Raw genomic sequence first — 19,940 nt, 5'->3', positions numbered from 1 at the left:
GTAGTATAGTGAAGCCGCTGTTTATTATGTGCTTGCTGGACACGACTCTTCCGTTTGCTCAGCAGAGGAGCTATGACGCGTTGAGATCACCAATGCAAATTAGACTGACTTCCCATCCTGCCCCTCTCTCACCACACACACACATTCTGCCTGCTTTATATCGCCGTGCCAGCCTTCCAGAGCAGTAGTGGCTGGCAGAGAGAGAGAGAGAGAGAGAGAGAGAGAGAGAGAGAGAGAGAGAGAGAGAGAGAGAGAGAGAGAGAGAGAGAGAGAGAGAGAGAGAGAGAGAGATAGAGAGAGAGAGAGAGAGAGAGAGAGAGATAGATAGAGAGATAGATAGAGAGAGATAGAGAGAGAGAGAGATAGAGAGAGAGAGAGAGAGAGAGCTTATATAACACCAGCTCTGGGAAATGCTGGAGAGACCTTCACTGGACACTAAGCGGGGGAAACAGCCATCGTAACGGCATAAACTGATCCGCGATCGACGCATAAATGATGCCAAACCTCCCGCAGCACGGCTGAAGGTAAGCTGCATGTTTAAACAGCTTCTACTGTATGTGGTGGAAACACAGTGAGGGTTTTTTTAAGATGGAAGACCTCGGATTTGTAAATAGGTGATTCGTTTTACTCTCGCAGCTTATTGATTTATCTTTCAACACCGCATCCGAACAGGATCGTTTTGCGTAAAAAAACCTGGAGTTTAGCATAATTTGGGCACTCGGGCTTGATCAGAGAGTCATTGTGCAAACTGTTGCTTCTATCCTCGGGAGCACTACCGCACCCCTACTTTTTTGGTGGTGGACGGTGGTGGACGGGTACAGTTGGGGACTGAAGACGAGAGGCCTGAGAGGAGAAGTGGAGCTGAAGGGCATGACGCTGTGTGACGGACACCGACTCACCGGGGTGATAGATGGATATCACCATTGAGAAGAATAGATTGTGTCACATGGGAACCTGTGGGGGGGAGGGGGGGTGGGGTGCGGGGGACTTCCAGGAGACCATGGTGACAGAGGAGGCGGGGGTCAGGGCTGCCCCCCCCCCCCCCCCCCCCCCTCTCTTCAGGCTTCATGAAACACTGCCAACACATCTCTCTGTGCATGTTTTCCTTTAATCACTTATTAATCTTTCCACAGATTGTCTGCATAACCCTCATTTCATAAGCGCCCATAATGCGCTCTCCTGACAGTGTGTTATCACATTATGGCATTTGACTGGGATAAGTGAGATTTAAGAATATGATCTGACTGTGCTGGAGCTCAATGAAATCCCTGTATTGAAAAGAGGATTCAGTTTGAAGCAGTATTAGTAAATTGGTCTCACCCTTTTTTAAAGAGGAATGTGAAATGCAAGCCAAAAGGCAGAACCGGATTTACAGGAAATGTAGAACATAACTTAAGCTCTAAATGAAAGAAATGGCAGGGATGAAGTGATAAAGCAGCGGACAGCGTGGGTATGGTGCAAGAGAGAAACACAAGCCTGTATGTTCACATCAACTGTGAATTTAATCCGCAATGCATTTTCTTTTTGTGTGCCTCAGCTTCTCCCGAGGATCCTCCGGAGGGAACACGGCCTTGGATATTAAATCCCTCTCTGTTGTGACACATCCATTGTTCCGCTGCTGCTGTTTGGACAATGAAGAGCCAACACACCATTACTTTACCACATGCTGCAGGCCTTTCCAAGATTATGAAGTAGATCTCCTCACTCGTAATCCATGAAATGGCCTTCCACTGAGGTGAGAGCAGGATGTTGGCGCCCCCCTGCAGACTGTACTGCCTGTTGAAGCGTGCTCAGATGCTGCTGCTCGGCCTTGGCATCGCCTACCTGATGGCGGGCAGCATCCTGCTCCTGCAGCGCTCCAGCATCAGAGTCACACAGCCCAACCTGGCCAGCCTGCCGCCTCTGCTGTCCCTCGCTGCCCCCCCCACCGCCCTCAGGACCGCTGGCCTGGGCGTGAGGACGCGCTCCAGATGGGCCTCCGTTCAGCCCCAGTCCGGAGGGGGGGCCAAGGCCAGCAGACACTGGCCTGCGTCCCAGCGCCTGGGGGTCCAACACTTGCATCGGCGCTGGTTCCACAGTCTGCTGCCAGAGAGCCCGGAGCAGAGAGCCCCTCTGCACAGCAGACATAAAGGTACACATTCATTCATATATTCAAAAAACGATGCATATTTTGATGTTAATGTCCTTTTCATGTTTATTGAGTGCTTATTTCAAGTAGGTCAGACAGCAGAAGCTGTGACGTCCATCTTAATCTTGAGATGGCGCCTCTGCTTTTGGAGGGTAAACATGTTTTGACCACAGGCACATCCTAAGTCCTAAGAGTCAGTGAAAGCCAGGGAGACTTGGCAGAACTCAGGGTGGTGTGCACACATCTATTATAAGGTTTCTGTTTTGTAATGACTTCTAATCAAACCTCCAGTGTTGCAAGACATCTGTTCCAGTGTTGCAGCATCTTCATTTTTGTTTCCAATCAATGCCTTAAAAATAATTTCCATCACAATACTGACCTTACAGATGTTTCTCTTTCAACACACGTAACGGTTCATATAGAGAGATAGACAGTGTCAACACATTGAGTTGAGAGAACCATTTTAAAGTGATAGTCCAATGAATACTGCTTTTAACAAGATGACCACGTGCGTGCTTTAACCATCAGTTGCTTTGGTGGTCATCTAAAACTCAGGTCTGATATCTGCTGATATTTAACCTGACAGACAGGGTTTGTGCTTTGCTCCCCCTACAACATCTAATGTGATTTGCCAATCTCAACTGATCTTGTATATCTGTAGCCAAGGTTGTGTACCTCTATTAGCGTTAAACAAAAGCAGACATTGCAACACGAGTGAAAAAGCCTTAAAGAGGACATATTTAGCTTATTTTCATATCAGTATGTTGTGTCTCTCCTGTGACATGTCTCCATGCTCAAAAAGCTCTTTATTCCTCTCACACTGCCTGTGCTGCAGCACCTCTTTTCACCCTCTGTCTGAAACCAGAGCCCAGTCTGCTCTGATTGGTTAGCTGGTCGACTCTGTTGTGATTGGTCAACCGCTTAGAGACGTCCCGCCCCTTAGCCAATTACGTACAATGTGTTGGAGCGCTGGCAAATATATGAGTGAGTGTTACTTAGTGATGTCACTATGATAGATAAGTAAACAAAGGAGTCCAATGGAGGAGTTTCAGGCGGGGGGGGGGGGGGAGTTGCAGACCATCTACATGCACAGAAACCTATATAACACTCAAAGAGAAAACCCAAACAAGCATTATAGGGCCTCTTTAACACGACCCTGCTTTCTGAAATACTGCGGGGGAAAGTAGGATATGTGAGAATACAGATATGTTCCTGATGAAGATGTGTTTACTGAGACGCTGGTTTTCCTGGTGAATAATATATGAAGAAGCAAATAGGCAAGTCTATCTTCTATTTTGTGATTTACTTTTTGAGCTCAGGTGGCCTGGAGCTCCCTCACAACAGCATCATTGACATTTATGAAGAGATAACCCTGATCTTAGAACAAGAAGAGGGTCATTATACATTTATGTGACATTTTACTTGTTCAGATCATGTTGATGAGGGGTGTTGGGGAAATCATTTCCAAGGCCCCTAACTTTGACCCAGTTGATCAGTTCATACTGTCCTGACTGAGCACACGCACCTGTAGCCTTGGCTGCTGTGCTCTCAGTGTTGTGTCTCCCTGTTCCTGCCTGTTGGCGTCAGCTGATAGAGGTGTTATCATTCTATCTTGTTATGCACAATGTGGATTATTCTCTCTAGACTAGCTAAATACACGAGTTCTTCAGAATTGATTGTGGCATCTCAACCGTGTGGTCAACTCGTGGCCCGTGACATGTCGTGTGAGTTCTCCGGCCGAAGCTCCAAATAAACCGTCAGTGTTTGCCATCAAAGCTCCAGCTCTCCTCGTGTCTCTCTGAGTCCTGACTCCTATTGCTTCAGAGGTTTCCCCCACAAAGGGTATTGCTCACGACTCCTCTGCAAAAAAGAGAAGGAAAAACAGGCAAGCACGTATTTCTTTTTGATAATACATTAGTATTTCTCATTAGTAATCTTGAATAAAACCTTGATATTAGTCATTTCTTGCACTCACTAACCCCTAACCATTGTTCTTCCAGCTTCTTTAAAAGCCTCACAAGAGCTCTTAGTCCTTCTTTTGAACAGACAATACAAGGCCCCTCAGTCACCAAGAAGGCTATATACAGAGGTGGAGAAAGTACTCTGACTTTGTATACTGCAGGGTAGCTTGTGAATTTACTCCAGGTGGAACTAAAGTCAGATCTAAGTGTTGATTATATTTCACATCATTCATCCAAATCTGTAAAGTAACTAAAGGTACTAAATAAATGTAGTAGAGTAAAAGTATATGATTTACCTCTGAATTGTAGTGGAGTAGAAGTACAAAGTATAGCAAACAATTGAAATACTTAAGTAAAGTACAAGTACCGCAAAAGTGTACTTAAATACAGTACCTGAGTAAATGTATGTGTTACTTTACACCACTGGCTATATACAGTATACATACAATGATGGAGGCAGGAATGAGACCAGTTTCAGTCACAGCCATCCGGTAAAGGTTCCTTTTGAAAAGTATTTCCCATGAATCTGAAATAGATTACCCAGCTCTGCTGTGCCACATGCACTGGGAAAGTAACAGGTTGAAGGGTTCAGAGGAATTGCAGAGGTCCCCTAGGTGATATGATTCATATCCGTGGATTTTCCCGATTTTTACTCTGATATAAATATATAAACATAGCTTAAAAAAAAAACTTTAGCTTGCCATTGACATTCACTCATTCCCACGTCATATCTAATTTGTTTATACCATGTGTCGACGCACACTGCATGTCAGTACTAATATAACTGTGTGTGCCAATTTACCATGCAAGGCTCAACTCAGTGCTACCAGAGGACTAAAAGAATAAGGAATAGTGAGAATATCAGTGAGTGTCCTCATAGTCGTTGCAAGGCCTGCAGACATAATGCCTTAAGGTCTATGGTTTAGTATTACATCTTTATGTTTTCACTGTTTTATTCAAATCAATCTTTATTCAATGTAGTTTTACCGTCAGCTTTCAAACTGTATTTTGCCGTTACAACACACAGCCAGATGGAAAGGTTTGCCAATGCATTGTAATATATTCATAGATCCATGGGCTTACCAATTCCTTTTCAAACATTTTATATATACATGAGACGAGGTAGGGATGTCCCGATCACCTTTTTTTGCTCCCGATCCGATTCCGATCATTTGATTTTGACAATCTGCCGATACCGATTTTTCCCGATCCGATCTTTATGCAATGCATTAAGAAAAAAAAGGCGAAAAGCATTCAAGTTGTCCCTTAAACCCCACGTTCTCCTCCACAGATAACGGCTGGTCATCGAACGCGATGAATTCAGCTATCTTGGCTGTTATTTTTTTGGCCTTTTCACTGTTCTGGGGCAGTTTCTCTTTCCTTTTAAAAGTCTCTGAAAGTGTCGGTTGTTTCAGTGCCGTTACCCGAGTGGCCGCTGTGTACTCGTTGGTCGTGTTGAACGTAGCTCTGTTCTTTCCACCACGCGGAACCTACGCCTTGCAAACATTGCATCTGGCTGTTACACTGCCTTCGCTTTCAATTTTATAATACTTCCAAACTCCTGACATTTTCTCTGTCCCGACTCCCGAGGCACCAGCTGAACGTAGCCTCTTGTTAGCTTACTGCTACTATTAGACACTGCGCCCTGCCCACTCTGTTGCCAGATTTGAGAGAAATAAGCAACCAGGTCTATGAAAACAAGCCCAAAAGAAGCAACACATACATGATGTTGTGTAATTTTAAACCTCAGGATGACTTTAAGACGTGAACATGGTCATTTTTGTTTTGTAACATTAAATAAAAAAAATATATTTTATATAAAAAAAATTTAAAAAACAAAAGAAAAATTCCCGATCCCCGATCTTTTTCTCCCGATTCCGATCATTTGAAAATCACGTGATCGGCTCCGATCCCCGATCACGTGATCGGATCGGGACATCTCTAAGACGAGGGCCAGTCTTTGTGTCTGCTGCTGGAAACGTTGTGCCTCGCAGGGACGAGTCACACATTCCTTGATATGTAAAGTACATACTACATGCCCAGAGATGTGACAGGAATCAGAACGGAGAAATATTACAGGGGTTGCTCAGTAAAAGCCGCACTTTTTATTTTGTTGTGCTCGTTCTTTTCTCTGCAGAGTTTTAGGTTGTCGGGAAGTGCAGGTGATTGTGTTTTAGATACAGGCGTAATTTCCACTGGGAATTCCCCTCCACATTTCCCCTCATTTTATTGTTTCAGGTTTGATTCAGTAATAACAGAGGTCCCTCTGAATATGGCAACAGAGAGAGATAATGCTATAGGCTAAATACATGTTATCGTAGCTTATGGGTTATGGGTTTAGGGCTTAGCAACCTTAAAGGTCACCTATTATGTCTTTTATACATAAACATGTGTCCCCTCTGTGGAAAGAGATTCTGAAAGTTTCAGGAAAAAAGAGTCTCTCTCTTTTTGTCCTGATCCATTTATATAACCCCCCCCCTCCCTTATCACCTGCATCTCCTCCTAGAGCACCATTGTGTTCTTTTTAACCAAATATCTCTCAGAGGGGCGTGGGGAGGGGCTCCTTATTTTCATCTAAAGTAACAGACAGAGAATCAGCACTTTGGAAACAGGGCTGAAACAGAGGGGATTATGGGTAATGCTGCAATGATCTGTTTGGTGTTTGGAGGCAAACACTTCAGAGACATGTTTTATAATATATGAATGAAAAACAGTATAATAGGGGACCTTTAAGAGAATACCTGTAGACACTAATTAGGGCTGAAAAACAATCATGCCCATGCTTTTATTTTTACAAAATCATTTAATCTCAATTTTTAATTAATTATTTCCCTCAAAACATATGGTATAATTCAGTTACATTTTAAAGATGTGGATACAACATTATCTATAAAAAACAATATAGGATAGGGTAGGGTAACAGACATTTACATGTTCAATATTTTCTCTTTATTTTGTAATACAAGTATAAAACAGAGATGATCCTCTCTGTCACCCAGCCTCATGTGTTGAGCTCAATGTAAGGTTTGTTTCAGACTGTTAACCTTCTCCAGCCGCCTTTAATGGACACACACAGTTCACATGCTACTTGTCATTAGCCTTCTCCATCTACTCCTGTGGAGAAGAGTCAGCTCCACAGCCATCAGTCTCAGTGTTCAGGAAAGAGACACAGTGTCAGGTCTAAGTGCGGTCATTTCCATCATGTCTGGGACTTTGGGCAGCTTCCCTCCATTAACCCTCAGCGGCAGACGCCTGGAGCTTCTCCTTCACTTTGATCAAAGCAATGACCTGCCCCGCTGGGTGGAGGCGTTGAGGGGGGGCTCACCTTGGTGATGGCTCTTGAGAAGTTTCCTGCCACATGTAAAGTACATATTACATGCCCAGAGAAGTGCAGAGGGATCAGAACTAAGAAGTGGTTGCACAAAAGATGCCACACTTTTTTATTTTGTTATAGTCGTTCTCTGCAGAGATTCAGTAAGTGCAGGTGATTTGGTTTTAGACACGGGCGTAATTTCCACTGGGAATTTCCCTCCACATTTCCCCTCATTTAATTGTTTCAGGTTTGATTCAGTAATAACAGAGGTCCCTCTGAATGTTGCGACACTTAGTGATAAAGGGAAAGCTACATGAATGTTACCCCAGCTAATTGGTCATGTTTTTGTAGTTGTTGGCAATATACCTGCAGACACTACATAGGGCTGAAAAACAATCCTGCCCATGTTTTTATTTATTTAAATAATGAAATCTCAACTTTTATATACAGTTCCTAATAGGGGTGTAACGGTTCACAAACATTTCGATTCGGTACGTACCTCGGTTTTTAGGTCACGATTCGGTACGTTTTCGGTACAGCAGAAAAAATGATCACACAACATAAAATATTTTTTGGGGGTTTTTAATTATTATTAAACTGAATAATGTATTCACTCAAATACATAGAAAATATAATAAAATAAACATTAAGGTGCAGCATTTCGATGAACTGAAATAATCTGTATTTGAACTGTACTGTACTAGTACCTAAGCAGCCAGCTTGACATTAGGACTTGCTTGCTTGTCATTGTATTACATGTTTTTTTTAAGAAAAACGAACTTGTCCACATTGCTTGCCGAAAGGGCAGATCTGCTGGCACTAACAATGTCTCCTGCTGTGGAGAACACCCTCTCTCTAGGGACAGAGGTAGCAGATACAGCCAGGTAGCGCTTTGCTAACATGGCAACATAAGGATATTTGGCGTTTGTAATAGCTTTGGCTCGGTCTGAACTTGTTGCGAGTGGTGGAGGCTTAAATGCTAGTGGGAGTTGGGTTTGCACTTCAGTCTTTTTTCTTTTGGTACCGGTGATATTCACGTTCGGGTGATGCCTTTTCAAATGAGTGTGCAAGTTTGATGTATTGCCAGCCGCGTAACCAATTTTAGTTGAACACTGCCGACAAACAGCTTTGGTTCTGTCCACCTGTCTTTGTCCGTCATCCGTACGTAACTGCGAAACCAAAATGTTCCCAAACCGGAGACTTCAATGGTGCTGGAGGATTTTCGAGCTCAACTGTATCTGCGTTCGCCATTTCGACAGTTCCTCAAATTACTGACTACATTTGAACGCATCCCTGTGACCAGCTCTCATAGTATGCCTCTCGTCCAATGAAATGACTTGGTCGCTCTATGACGCGTTGAACCCAATGTGAGCAAATTACACTGAACACTGCGACGCAGCACCTGAGATTACTTCCAAAAAGTTGTTCACGTTTTCAATTTTTTACGTTTAACGTTATATTCGTTCGGTACACTTCGGTACACTTCGGTACACTTCGGTACACACGTGTACCGAACCGAAGGGCCCATACCGAATAATTTCGGTACGAATACGTATACCGTTACACCCCAAGTTCCTAAAGATATGCTAGAATTCAGTTAAAGATTAAAGATGTGAATAGAACTTTATGTATCAAAAATAAAATGTGTTAGGGACAGACATTTAGATTTTCACCTAACATTTTGTCTTTATTTTGTTTTAGATGATTATCCCTGACCCCTGCTTGGGTCAGCCTACCATGTGTTCAGCTCACAGTAAGGATATTTGAGATCAGCAGTGAGACAGTTAACCTTGTCCAGTCCCCTTTAATGGACACACACAGTGCACATGCTACTTGTCATTAGCTGGAGTCAGCTCCACAGCCATCAGTCTCAGTGTTTGAGAAAGTGACACAGTGTCAGGTCTAAGTGCGGTCATTTCCATCATGTCTGGGACTTTGGGCAGCTTCCCTCCATTAACCCTCAGCGGCAGACGCCTGGAGCTTCTCCTTCACTTTGATTAAAGCAATGACCTGCCCCGCTGGGCGGAGAAGTTGAGGGGGGGCTCACCTTGGTGATGCCTCTTGAGAAGCTTCCTGCCACAGACCTCTCAGTGCCTTCCAGCTGCTGTGTCCTCCAGTGTTTGTCTCCAAACAAAAAGGGCAGCTTCAGAGGACTGTGCAGACTGATTGAATCACAAATTCGATATGGTGATGCTCGGCCTGCCAGAGATTTCATGGTTCATTGCTTGTGTCCATCTTGTCGGTGCTGCCACATCTTGCTGCGTCTCCTCCAACCCTTTAAAATCCTCTTCGTCCAGTTGGCATCAGTTCATTTTTATGCTAATAGGAGACATAGAAAGCTGAATCCTCAATGACCTTGAAGCCTATAAAACATCAATGAATACAAATGCATACAAAGGTTTGGGAAATAAACCTAAAAGCAGACATTGGGAAATTGCCAAAAGAATCTTTCACCTGCCTGGTCACAACATGCACTCAATGACAAAATCCTCTAGCATGAAACCTAAAAATATCATATTCTCCGACCCTAGGGACGAGATGTAAATTCATCTGCAACCAAGAAAGAAGTGCATGCGCTACCCTCCACTCAAGTGATATTTATAAAAAATACTTTTATGTGTCAGCTGAGTTTATGTAGCAGTGTGAAAAGACAAGGGATAACATCAGAGACTGTATGGGTGACATTTTATATGGAGCCGTAATCTTGTCAGCACATCATAGTTTATCGTCGCCTATTATGCGTTTTATTTTTCTTTCCAAAGGAACGATTTTTATTCTAGTGCAAGTAAAAACTCTCCCAGAAACATAAAAATAAAAATCATTGACATTGGATTGATAACAAAAAAGGCTTAGTCATGTTATAAATAAGTTGGTTATTGTGGCTCGCAATACAATCTGGTGTGTAATACATAATAATAACTATGAGGCAATTATTATTTTGTAATATTTTAATTTATCGTCTTAAAAGATGCACTTTGCTCAGAATAGGTACTAACCCAAGTATAGGAAAGTCTCAACAAAGACACAAAACAAAACAAAGCTGAAAAAAATACTATTTAGAGTTAAATTGAAGCTGATTACAAAGCAGTGATATGCAAACAGAGGGTTGGAATTTTTATAATTATTATAAGGAATTCCCTCAAATGTGTACTTTCTTTTTTGCAAATGTTTAAAATAAGAAACATTTCGTCCATACATTTTATGTTAACCTACTGTACTAAGGAATGAATTGCGGAATCATTTCAGAACAAAATGCCTCTTGTAACATAAACACACTTCTCAAGTTGACCCTTGTCATTGTGAGAACACTGTACAGGGAATTTCACACTCAATGGTTTTCTCTCACATACAGGAACCTACATCGGATGCTTTCTTCACAACGCCAGCGATCGAGCCCTGGGGGGGACCATGCTTTATGACCTGCGCAAAATGACCAGTTCTCTGTGTCAGGACACCTGCTCAGAAAGGTAATGCGTTCATGTGAAGGACCACAGAAGGCCTGCTGTTGGAGTAAATGCTTCGGATCTCAGTCTCCTCCATGAATGCCCCCTGTGTGTGGAGCCAGCGGAGAGGCAGGTGGCTGAATGACAGTAAAAGATGGGGGGGGGGGGGTGTGGTGAAGAGCAGGCTAGGACAGAAGGCTTGATCTATTGCAGAAGAAGGAAAGGGGGGAGGTATGCATGTGTTATAGAGCTGAATGAGCAGTTTGTGGATACATCAGATATGTGCTTCTCTGTGGTGAATCTCTCCGCTTTGAAATGACCGAAAGCTGAGGAAACATGCAGAGAAAGGTGGCATTTTTGAAGTAAGCTCAAGGAATGACCCACTTGAGTTATTCCTCTTATATCTTAGCAGCTGTTGTGGAAAAAGTATTCAGATTATTTACTGAGTAAAAGCACTAATACACTGAAAAAACTGAACCGCCGACTTTAATGAATTGTTTTATGTCAACAGATTTCACATCACTGTATCAGGTTAGTTGAAAGCAGTAATATTAAGTTGAACCTAATCTTTTTTTATTTAAACTTAATAGTATTGCTTTCAACTAACCTACTACAGTTAAGTTAAAGCAATTGACGTAATACATTTAATTAAAGTCAACATTTCAGGTTTTCAGTGTACCACACTTTAAAAATACAACATTTCAAGTAAAAGTAGTGCATCGAGAATGGTACCTAAGTAAAAGTATTTAAATACGATTAGGAAAATATAATTAAAGTATTAGTACCCGTGGTTGTAGTTGCTTAAGTTGGATGCTTTAATATAAAATAATTATATTTCAAATGTTTTTCCCAAGTATTGTTTGCTAAAATCTTAATTGATAAAGTAACGAGTCAATACAAATGTAAAATAAGTGTAGTGGAGTAAAGATTACAATATTGGGATTCCAAAATGTAGCGGAGTAGAAGAATAAAGTTGTATAAAATGAAAATACCCGGGTACCTTGAATCTGTACTTCAGTACAGCACTTGAGTAAATGTACCACACACAGAAGCTTTGTTTCACAGAGTAGCGGAGGACAGATGGAAGCAGTCACACTGAGTCTGGACTCACATCTCAAGCCCCCCCCCCCCCCCCTCCCCAATGCCCTATTCACACAGAAAGCAGTTGTGCTCGTTACCTGAGTGGGCCAATTATCTCGATGAGTAAAAGTAAAAAGTCAAGGCAATTTATGAGGACGCTTCAAAAGACGTATGTGAAAAGGTCAATTTTGATGAGTTCTCTGCCTCTCCCGAGCGGGAGGAAGAAAAGAGAGGGTGAGTCACGGCAGCCTTGATATGTAAAGTACAAATCAGAGGTGAGCACAGTTCAGACGGAGACGATAGCACTGGCGGATGAGTGCAGAAGGAGAAGCACTGACAATATCACAGGGGACGGAAACACTGTGGATTTAATGCTGGGGAATTACAATTATACCTTTAAAATGTAACCAACGTCATATGAGATGGCTAAGCCTGAGGGCAGAGGCTTGAGGTTGTGCATTAACTGAATCTACTGTGTGTGTGTGGTGTGTGGTGTGTGTGTGTGTGTGTGTGTGTGTGTGTGTGTGTGTGTGTGTGTGTATGTGTGTGTGTGTGTGTGTGTGTGTGTGTGTGTGTGTGTGTGTGTGTGTGTGTGTGTGTGTTAGTGGGTACCAGTTTGCAGGTCTGGAGTACGGAGCTGAGTGCCACTGTGGGAACCGGATCAGTAGCTCGCGGGCTGCGGAGGAGGACTGTAGTCTGGTGTGTCGGGGGGAGAGGGGGTCTCCCTGTGGAGGTGTGGGCCGACTCTCCATTTACAAGGTGGAGGAGCAGCTGCCAGGTCACAGAAAGTGTGAGTCACCGTCCCTCAGAGACAGGAGCTTGCTATTTATTCTGTGTACAGCCGGCTCTGAGAGCTGCTGACAGGAGAGGAAACAACGGGTCTTTAAACTGAAATCCTTAAACCTAATAGTGTGTAAACAGAAGGCAATGTCAGTAGAAATGAAGCACTTCTCAAACACATGTATAACAATGCCTGGCCTAAAACAGTGTTAAAATAGAGATCATCTCTATTGGTCATCACAAGGGGTGCTGTCTGGTTTTTTATTCTATTATGCATTTTGTAATTATTTGACCAATTAAAAAAGAAATCTTTTTTTATAGCAAACCCCATTGAAAAAAACACTTTTTAAATAGATTTAAATTAAACACGCAACACGCAAACAAAAAAACACACAAAAGTACACAGACTTCCTTTCCTCCCTTTTTTTCCTCTCTCCATATTATTCTTTCCACACACACACACACATATATAGATATATATATATACGTACACACAAATACTAATTATTTTCATGTGAATGATGAGAAATAATGTATATCAACTGATATAATTATGTCTTAGTAGGAAGGTACTCAAATAAGACCGGCCTATTGTCAAATGTTTCCCAAAAAGTGACACCCAGTTTGTTGCTAGGCAGATGAACTTCCCTTTTTCCCAACAATGGGAAGCTCAGTGGTTAACATTACTGTACATCTTTCCATCGCTGCTCTGACACTCTGATATGCAACTCATGTCATGCATTACTCCAGCAGCTCGGAGCTATCAGCACCAGTCTTAGTGATATCATATATTCAGTATACATATATTATATATATTCTCTGCAGTCTTTATTGTACATAGCAATACCCCTGGTCTGTCCTCCAAACACCCCAGGATGCTGCAGCAGCCACTGCCCTACATCACTAAATGTGTGTTAATCCGTGGCTGAAAATAGTCAACAACAAATGGCCGACTAATTCATATTTGAGTCTAATTTCTCAAGTTAGTTTTAGGAAATTACTTTTCCAAAAACTTTGCAACTCTTACTGAAATATTTGTCCTCAATATGAATCAATCCTCTTAAAGCCTTATACCAGCTCTATGTCTGATGTTGGATTTCCTTTGCCGCAAGAACATTTGTATTACAAAAATGTAGAATGATTGGAGCTGTTCCTCTGAGTGATGGGGCTCTTTGCGTGGTTGTAGGGCCACTTCATGATTTAGGCTGATTAAAGGCCCTCTAAGAGTAACTTCATTCTTGATTGCTAAGATTTGTATAAGAATATTGCCTTACTGTGGAGTCTTTAGACAGAGTTTCACATTGTTTGCATGTGGCATGTCACAGACAGCTGTGATGCAGCATGATTCAATCTACTGTTCATTTCCTTCAAAACATCATATAAAGAAAAACATGTATTCATCTCTAGAGTTGTGTATTGGCCTTGATAATCCAAACACAACATATGAATAGCTATGTGGAAAATAAGACAACACTGATTATACATTCTCTTTCGGAACTCTTTTGTTCTTTAAGCTATGCACCACATAATTGATGTTGGCAAGGTCAAATTCATTATAAAGGCTTCATACCATATACATTATTAATATTCATGATTGGAGGCTTCAGTGTCTCTGGAGATTTGCAGCTGAATCTATTACACACCAGATTCAGTTAAGTATGAAAATGTAATTAGGGCAGGAACACTTTGGAAAGGATTATTTAAATTCAGCCCTTATATAAATCTATTTTCAAAAGAATTCACAATAGTCAACCCTCATATGAATCAATATTTCTCCTGCTGGTCATTGCAGTTGAATCTAAATGTATGTTATCCTGTTAAGTGTTCCACCATCTTATAATGTTGTCTGTTCCAGTCAAAAACGTGCACCACCGCGGTTGCTTCAAGTTGCCGAACAGCACCATCAGCACCTTCCCCGTCTCCTCCTTCCAGCCCAACCTGACCACTCAGTCCTGCGTGGAGACCTGCACCGACAAGGTTTGTATCAGTCCTCTAAAATAACAGCCCTGATCAGTTTGTTGCACAGATCTTCCTGTAGTGTACCAGTGTTTCTCCTCCTGTAGTACAGCAGACTCACAGATCAGAGAGCTGCCTCAGCTCCCTGGAGATCACTAGCATACTCCCTGGTTTTGCTGAATATTAACGGTTTAATGGGCCTCTAATGAGAAGTAGATAGTCTGGATTCAGCTCTGAGATCTTTCTGGAAGCAGCTGTGTCTCCTCTGAAATGAATGTGAAAACAGGAATGGCTGGTAGATGTATTGCGTTATTGCATCCATGCATGAATAAAGAGAACAGGATACAGCATTGGGAGCCCTGTTCATTCATATGAACGTTGCTCAGTGGTGCATGGAGCCAAACATGGCCTGACTCTGGAGAACAAAAAGTACCGGCATCATCCGGGGATCTTTGCCCATAGAGTATGCACACTTGTGTTTTCCTTGAACGCTTCCTCCAATCAAATCTAATAAATAAAGTCAAATGAATCGAGAGGGAACACTGGATTTGGATTTAGCTCAATGTTTAACGAATTAAAAATGAGCTCTTCAAGTGTTTCAAGTGAATTGTGACGTTGATGTCCCTCAAAATTATTAGACGCTGATTTACAGACGTCACTTTCCCAATCTTAGTCAATGGGGAAAAGTATTTTTGGGCCCAAACGACATCACGGACTGACCGACACTGTAATACCACCGTTTGGCCACAAGGACATTTGTTTCAACATCTGGCACTTCCTGTGGGATTGATACTGTATCATCAGGTGGTGACTTCATTCAGATTATTACCCACAATGCGGTGTGTGCGGATGTGCGTTTGTGCATAGTGTCATAGTGCATTTTCACCTTCTGTTACCGCAATAATGAGAAAATAATCATCAAGACGGATGATGAAGTGATGCAGACGTCACTGCTGAACTTAGCTGACACATATACATGCGATTAGTTAGAGAAAAAATAATACATGTTGAGTTTTTGTGTTTTTTGTTTGCAGGAGCTCCCGTTGGCTGTGTTCAAGAAGCCCCACTGTTTCTGTACATGGACGTCCTCTCTGTTCAGTCTGAACCAGCAGTGTGTGGGGGACACTGGGCTGAACCACACCAGCAACTCCACCCACACAGCAGCCCCCGAGCTGGACCACTACCAGGTGTATCACACCCCTGTGCTCGGTGAGATATGCAGCAGGGTCTTATTTGGTAAAGGAGGATGGGAGAATGTAATCATTTCCTGCCATATCATTTATTTTTAAGGATCACGCACAGCAGCAAAGTTTCACACACTATTTGCCTCTCCATTAATGTTGTGTTGTTTCCTTGGGGAAATAATTGCTCTTGAAAGCAGTGTCACATCCCAAATTTAGATCAGACCCGAAATTCAACTCTGTCCCAATTTTTCACTTTTGCAACCATGCTGCCACAAGTCATGTTACACAATTTGTGCAACATGACTTGTTCTGCGTCATTTTGAGAATTATTCATTTTGTGCTTCCTGCATCCACACTTTGTGATATATTTGTTTTACCTTGCTTAAGCAGAGTAAAAGTGACAACCCATCTCCTTGTAGACTCCAGGTGCAAAGAGAGGATGTTTCTGCCTCAGAGATCCAGCTCCCTGGTGGCTCTGTCTAGTTTTCCTGGTGCAGGCAACACCTGGGTGCGACACCTGATCGAGCTCGTGACGGGATACTACACTGGCAGCTTCTATTTCGACGGCACGCTGTACAACAGAGGTGGGGAGCTGACTGTTCAAAGAGTGTTTGAGCGAGCGCTCGGTGAAATATGCCTCGCAGCTGACCATTATTCATTCATGTCTTCATGGCACCAGGTTTCAAAGGAGAGAAGGACTACTGGAAGAGTGGCCGCAGCATAAGTGTGAAGACCCACGAGAGCGGTCAGAAAGAGATCGAGATGTTTGATTCTGCCATCCTGCTGATTCGAAACCCGTACCGCTCCCTCATGGCTGAGTTCAACCGCAAGTGTGCCGGACATTTAGGACACGCCACAGACATACAGTTGAAAAGCAAAGGTAATACAGTCCACTTCTGTATTATATGCGTAATCACAGTAAGTAGGTGATGGCAATCGTAGCTCACGCAATTAAAATGAAATTGGATAAACACCGAAAAAAACTGAACCGTTGACTTTAATTAATTGTATTATTTCAACAGATTTCAAATAACTGTATTAGGTTAGTTGGAAGCAATAATATTAAGTAAACATTTTTATTTTAAAATAATACATCTAATTAAAGTCAATGTATCCGTTTTTTTCAGTGTACACAACGCCACACACCTCATACAATATGGCATCCACTAAGTACACAATGTCATACACTTTGTTAAGTACGGCACACATTCTACAATATGTACACATTGCCATACACTACCTACCATACATTAAGTACAATAGGGTGTATACCATGTACACTTTACATTCACTATGTTCAATGCAGCATACACTACGCCCTACATTACATAGACAGCTGCACACAGCATGTACAATACAAATATTCGCCTCAATTCAACCTGGAACCTCTCATACAATAATACAATACTGTGTGTGTGCGTGTGTGTGTGTGTGTGTGTGTGTGTGTGTGTGTGTGTGTGTGTGTGTGTGTGTGTGTGTGTGTGTGTGTGTGTGTGTGTGTGTGTGTGTAGATCGTTGGAGCTATGTGCAGCTCAAGGCATATATGCTCGAACGGGAGCTGCAATCATGTTGCGCGTACTGAGTGTGCTGACTTTTCGTACAATGTCCCACTGTCTGGCTACCTGCATAAAGTCAAGTGCTCGGCGCAGTTGTCGGCGAAATGTCATTGAAACAGCTCCTTATATCCGTTAGCGCAGCTAGCTAGCACCGGATGCTAACAACAACAACACGTAAGGTGTGCCTCGCTCGCGCGAGTCGCGCCGCGCCGCGCCACACATACACACACACACACACACCCTCCCGGTCCTCCCGATGGCCAGTCCGGGCCTGCCGGTGAGCGTGGAAGTGTGGTCTGCCACAAGCGGGCGGCAGGAACGGGGCTGTCAGCATCAGCTTGTACAGTAGATGGTATTTTAAATTCGATGCGCTCTGAAACTACGGCGGCCGAGGACAAAAAATACACATGCGTTAATCGCGTTAAAATAATTAGTGGCGTTAATTTTTTTTTGCGTTAACGCGTTATTAACGCGTTAACTTGACAGCCCTAATATATATATATATATATATGATGGCATATTTATATATAAGATAAGATAAGATAAGAATAAGAAGTACTTTACTGATCCCAAGTTGGGAAATGTTTGTGTATATAAATATCATATACTATAGCCACAACCTAATAAGAGCGTACACTTAAGCTTTGCTGCACACTATCAATATCAGTGTGTGTCGTGTTAGAGATGTCGCAGCAGACTCTGGAATCATTCATATCTATTCTACTATCTGCAGTGGAAAACTAAAACGAGTAAATGAACTGTTTGAGTTGATTTGAGTCAAGCGGTAGCAGGCAGTGTAAACTAGACTAAATGTCCTTAACTTCTCTCTCTTTCATCCACAGAATGGCCAGAATTTGTCTCCAGTTACGCCCCCTGGTGGGCGTCCCATGCTCTAAGCTGGCTGAAGTTTGGCCACCGCCTGCTGGTGGTGCACTACGAGGAGCTGCAGATGGCTCTTGACCCTCAGCTGCGTCTCATCACAGCCTTTCTAAACGTCTCCATGACCGAGGAGAGGCTGTTCTGCGCCCAGAGCAACCAGGACGGACACTTCAAACGTTCAGGGGGACAGAGACCCTCTTTTGACCCATTCACTCCTGATATGAGACAGATGATTGACCCCTTTATTCTTACCGTTGACCAGGCGCTGAAGAGCAGGAACTTTAGCGGAGTTCCACAGGAATACCTTCCCAGATGATGATGTGAAAAGGTCATATACTACCTTCAAAAGACTGATCCAGGTGGGGTTGTGACTCTTCATGAGTAAGGGGAACAGACACACTCTGTAAGTGGACCACCTGACTCTTTGATAAGACAGACACACTGTGAATGGCTGTAGATGGCCGGAGGTCACTGGAGGAAACATGACAAGTCCTTGTGGAACCCAATGGAATCAGTGATGAAAGCCCCAGTGCCAAGAGCGCCTCGGGAATAAGACGAGTACGAGAGGATTGGACATGACTTGTTGGTCTGCTGAGGTGGGATTATCTGACAAGTGCCCGACTGCACAAATATGAGTTGGGTAAATCCAGGATGGATTTATTTTGGTTGAAGAAGTTTTTCTGCCACACTTTCATTTTCACTTTGGGAACATATTGTGTTTTTAACCTACACACACTTGAAAATCTGCTGGTTGCTACAGGTTTGAAGACACTGATGGATACAAGCCTCAAAGCTGCTCCATGTGGCTGTAAGGACTCTCCATGAAACAGTTCATTGATATGTTGATCATAATGAAACTGCTTTAAGCTGTAAACTGCAGCTGGTTTTATGATTATTTTTATTTCATTAAAAGCATTCCGTTTCAATTGATTGAAGTTTGCATTTCTTTGAATGTTTCACTTTAATGGACCAAGGTAAGACATTATGACACTCAACCCTAACCCTAACCCCTGATCTCAACAGGTTGATGTATTTAACGTTTAACTCTGAGGGACTTCCTCCGACCAGTACAGTAGGTCTGCATTGTAGTTTTTTACCATTTTTATTATTTCCAATGTTAACTGAATAAATAGTGCCACCTGGAGGCTGAAGTGCGGCAATAGCGTTGACGTTATACTGAGGGCTTGACTAATCGACTTGTTTTCTTTAATTGTACTTCAAAACAATAATAAATGGCTGATATAGTAATGACATTGAACATTTAAAAAATCTGAGAATGTAGGTAATAGAAATTATTAAGCAAATCAATAGAGCCACCGCAACAAAGAGACGTGTTATGATGGGAGACACAATGTCAAGAAACATTTTGAAGCTTCGATTCCTTTATTTAAATATAGAAAATTGAACATGAACTCAAAATGTACCATGAAGGTCATTTAACATCTATTAACCAAACACGGTGTCATCCACACAGAACATTAAAGCTTCCCAAAGGATCTATTCCACGTCTGTATTGGTTCACTGGTTTTATGATACAATGCTTAGTGACCGTCACAGAGAACAGGCAACATCATCAAAGATCTAAAGGACATTACAATCAGTTTGCAATACTCACAACATGTTTTAGATGGTCTTAAAGCTCCCATGTCATGCTTTTCCG

At 42.5% G+C, this 19,940-nt stretch overlaps 1 protein-coding gene across 1 annotated transcript; it reads left to right on the top strand.

Annotated features, from left to right (window-relative positions):
* Window positions 1-386: 386 nt before the first annotated feature.
* On the top strand, window positions 387-19,206 carry wscd1b (WSC domain containing 1b). The gene is made up of 9 exons (XM_034113841.1): window positions 387-524; window positions 1,538-2,131; window positions 10,755-10,869; window positions 12,531-12,715; window positions 14,561-14,682; window positions 15,696-15,870; window positions 16,265-16,429; window positions 16,525-16,725; window positions 18,244-19,206. The coding sequence occupies exons 2-9, from the start codon at window positions 1,747-1,749 to the stop codon at window positions 18,594-18,596; spliced, it is 1,701 nt and encodes a 566-aa protein (XP_033969732.1). The 5' UTR covers window positions 387-524; window positions 1,538-1,746; the 3' UTR covers window positions 18,597-19,206.
* The last annotated feature ends 734 nt before the right edge of the window (window positions 19,207-19,940 follow it).

Source organism: Trematomus bernacchii, unplaced genomic scaffold, assembly GCF_902827165.1.
Source record: "Trematomus bernacchii unplaced genomic scaffold, fTreBer1.1, whole genome shotgun sequence".
NCBI lineage: Eukaryota > Metazoa > Chordata > Actinopteri > Perciformes > Nototheniidae > Trematomus > Trematomus bernacchii.
The sequence above is the reverse complement of the archived record's forward strand: the minus strand, read 5'-3'. Positions and strand labels throughout refer to the sequence as shown.

What these genes read in the sequence shown, in the direction of transcription:
- wscd1b (XM_034113841.1), top strand. Translation starts at nt 1,747, where the DNA reads ATGTTGGCGCCCCCCTGCAGACTGTACTGCCTGTTGAAGCGTGCTCAG. An exon ending in GCTGCCAGGTCACAGAAAGT is followed by an intron (nt 12,716 to 14,560) that starts GTGAGTCACCGT and finishes TGTCTGTTCCAG; the next exon opens with TCAAAAACGTGCACCACCGC. An exon ending in TGGAGACCTGCACCGACAAG is followed by an intron (nt 14,683 to 15,695) that starts GTTTGTATCAGT and finishes TTTTGTTTGCAG; the next exon opens with GAGCTCCCGTTGGCTGTGTT.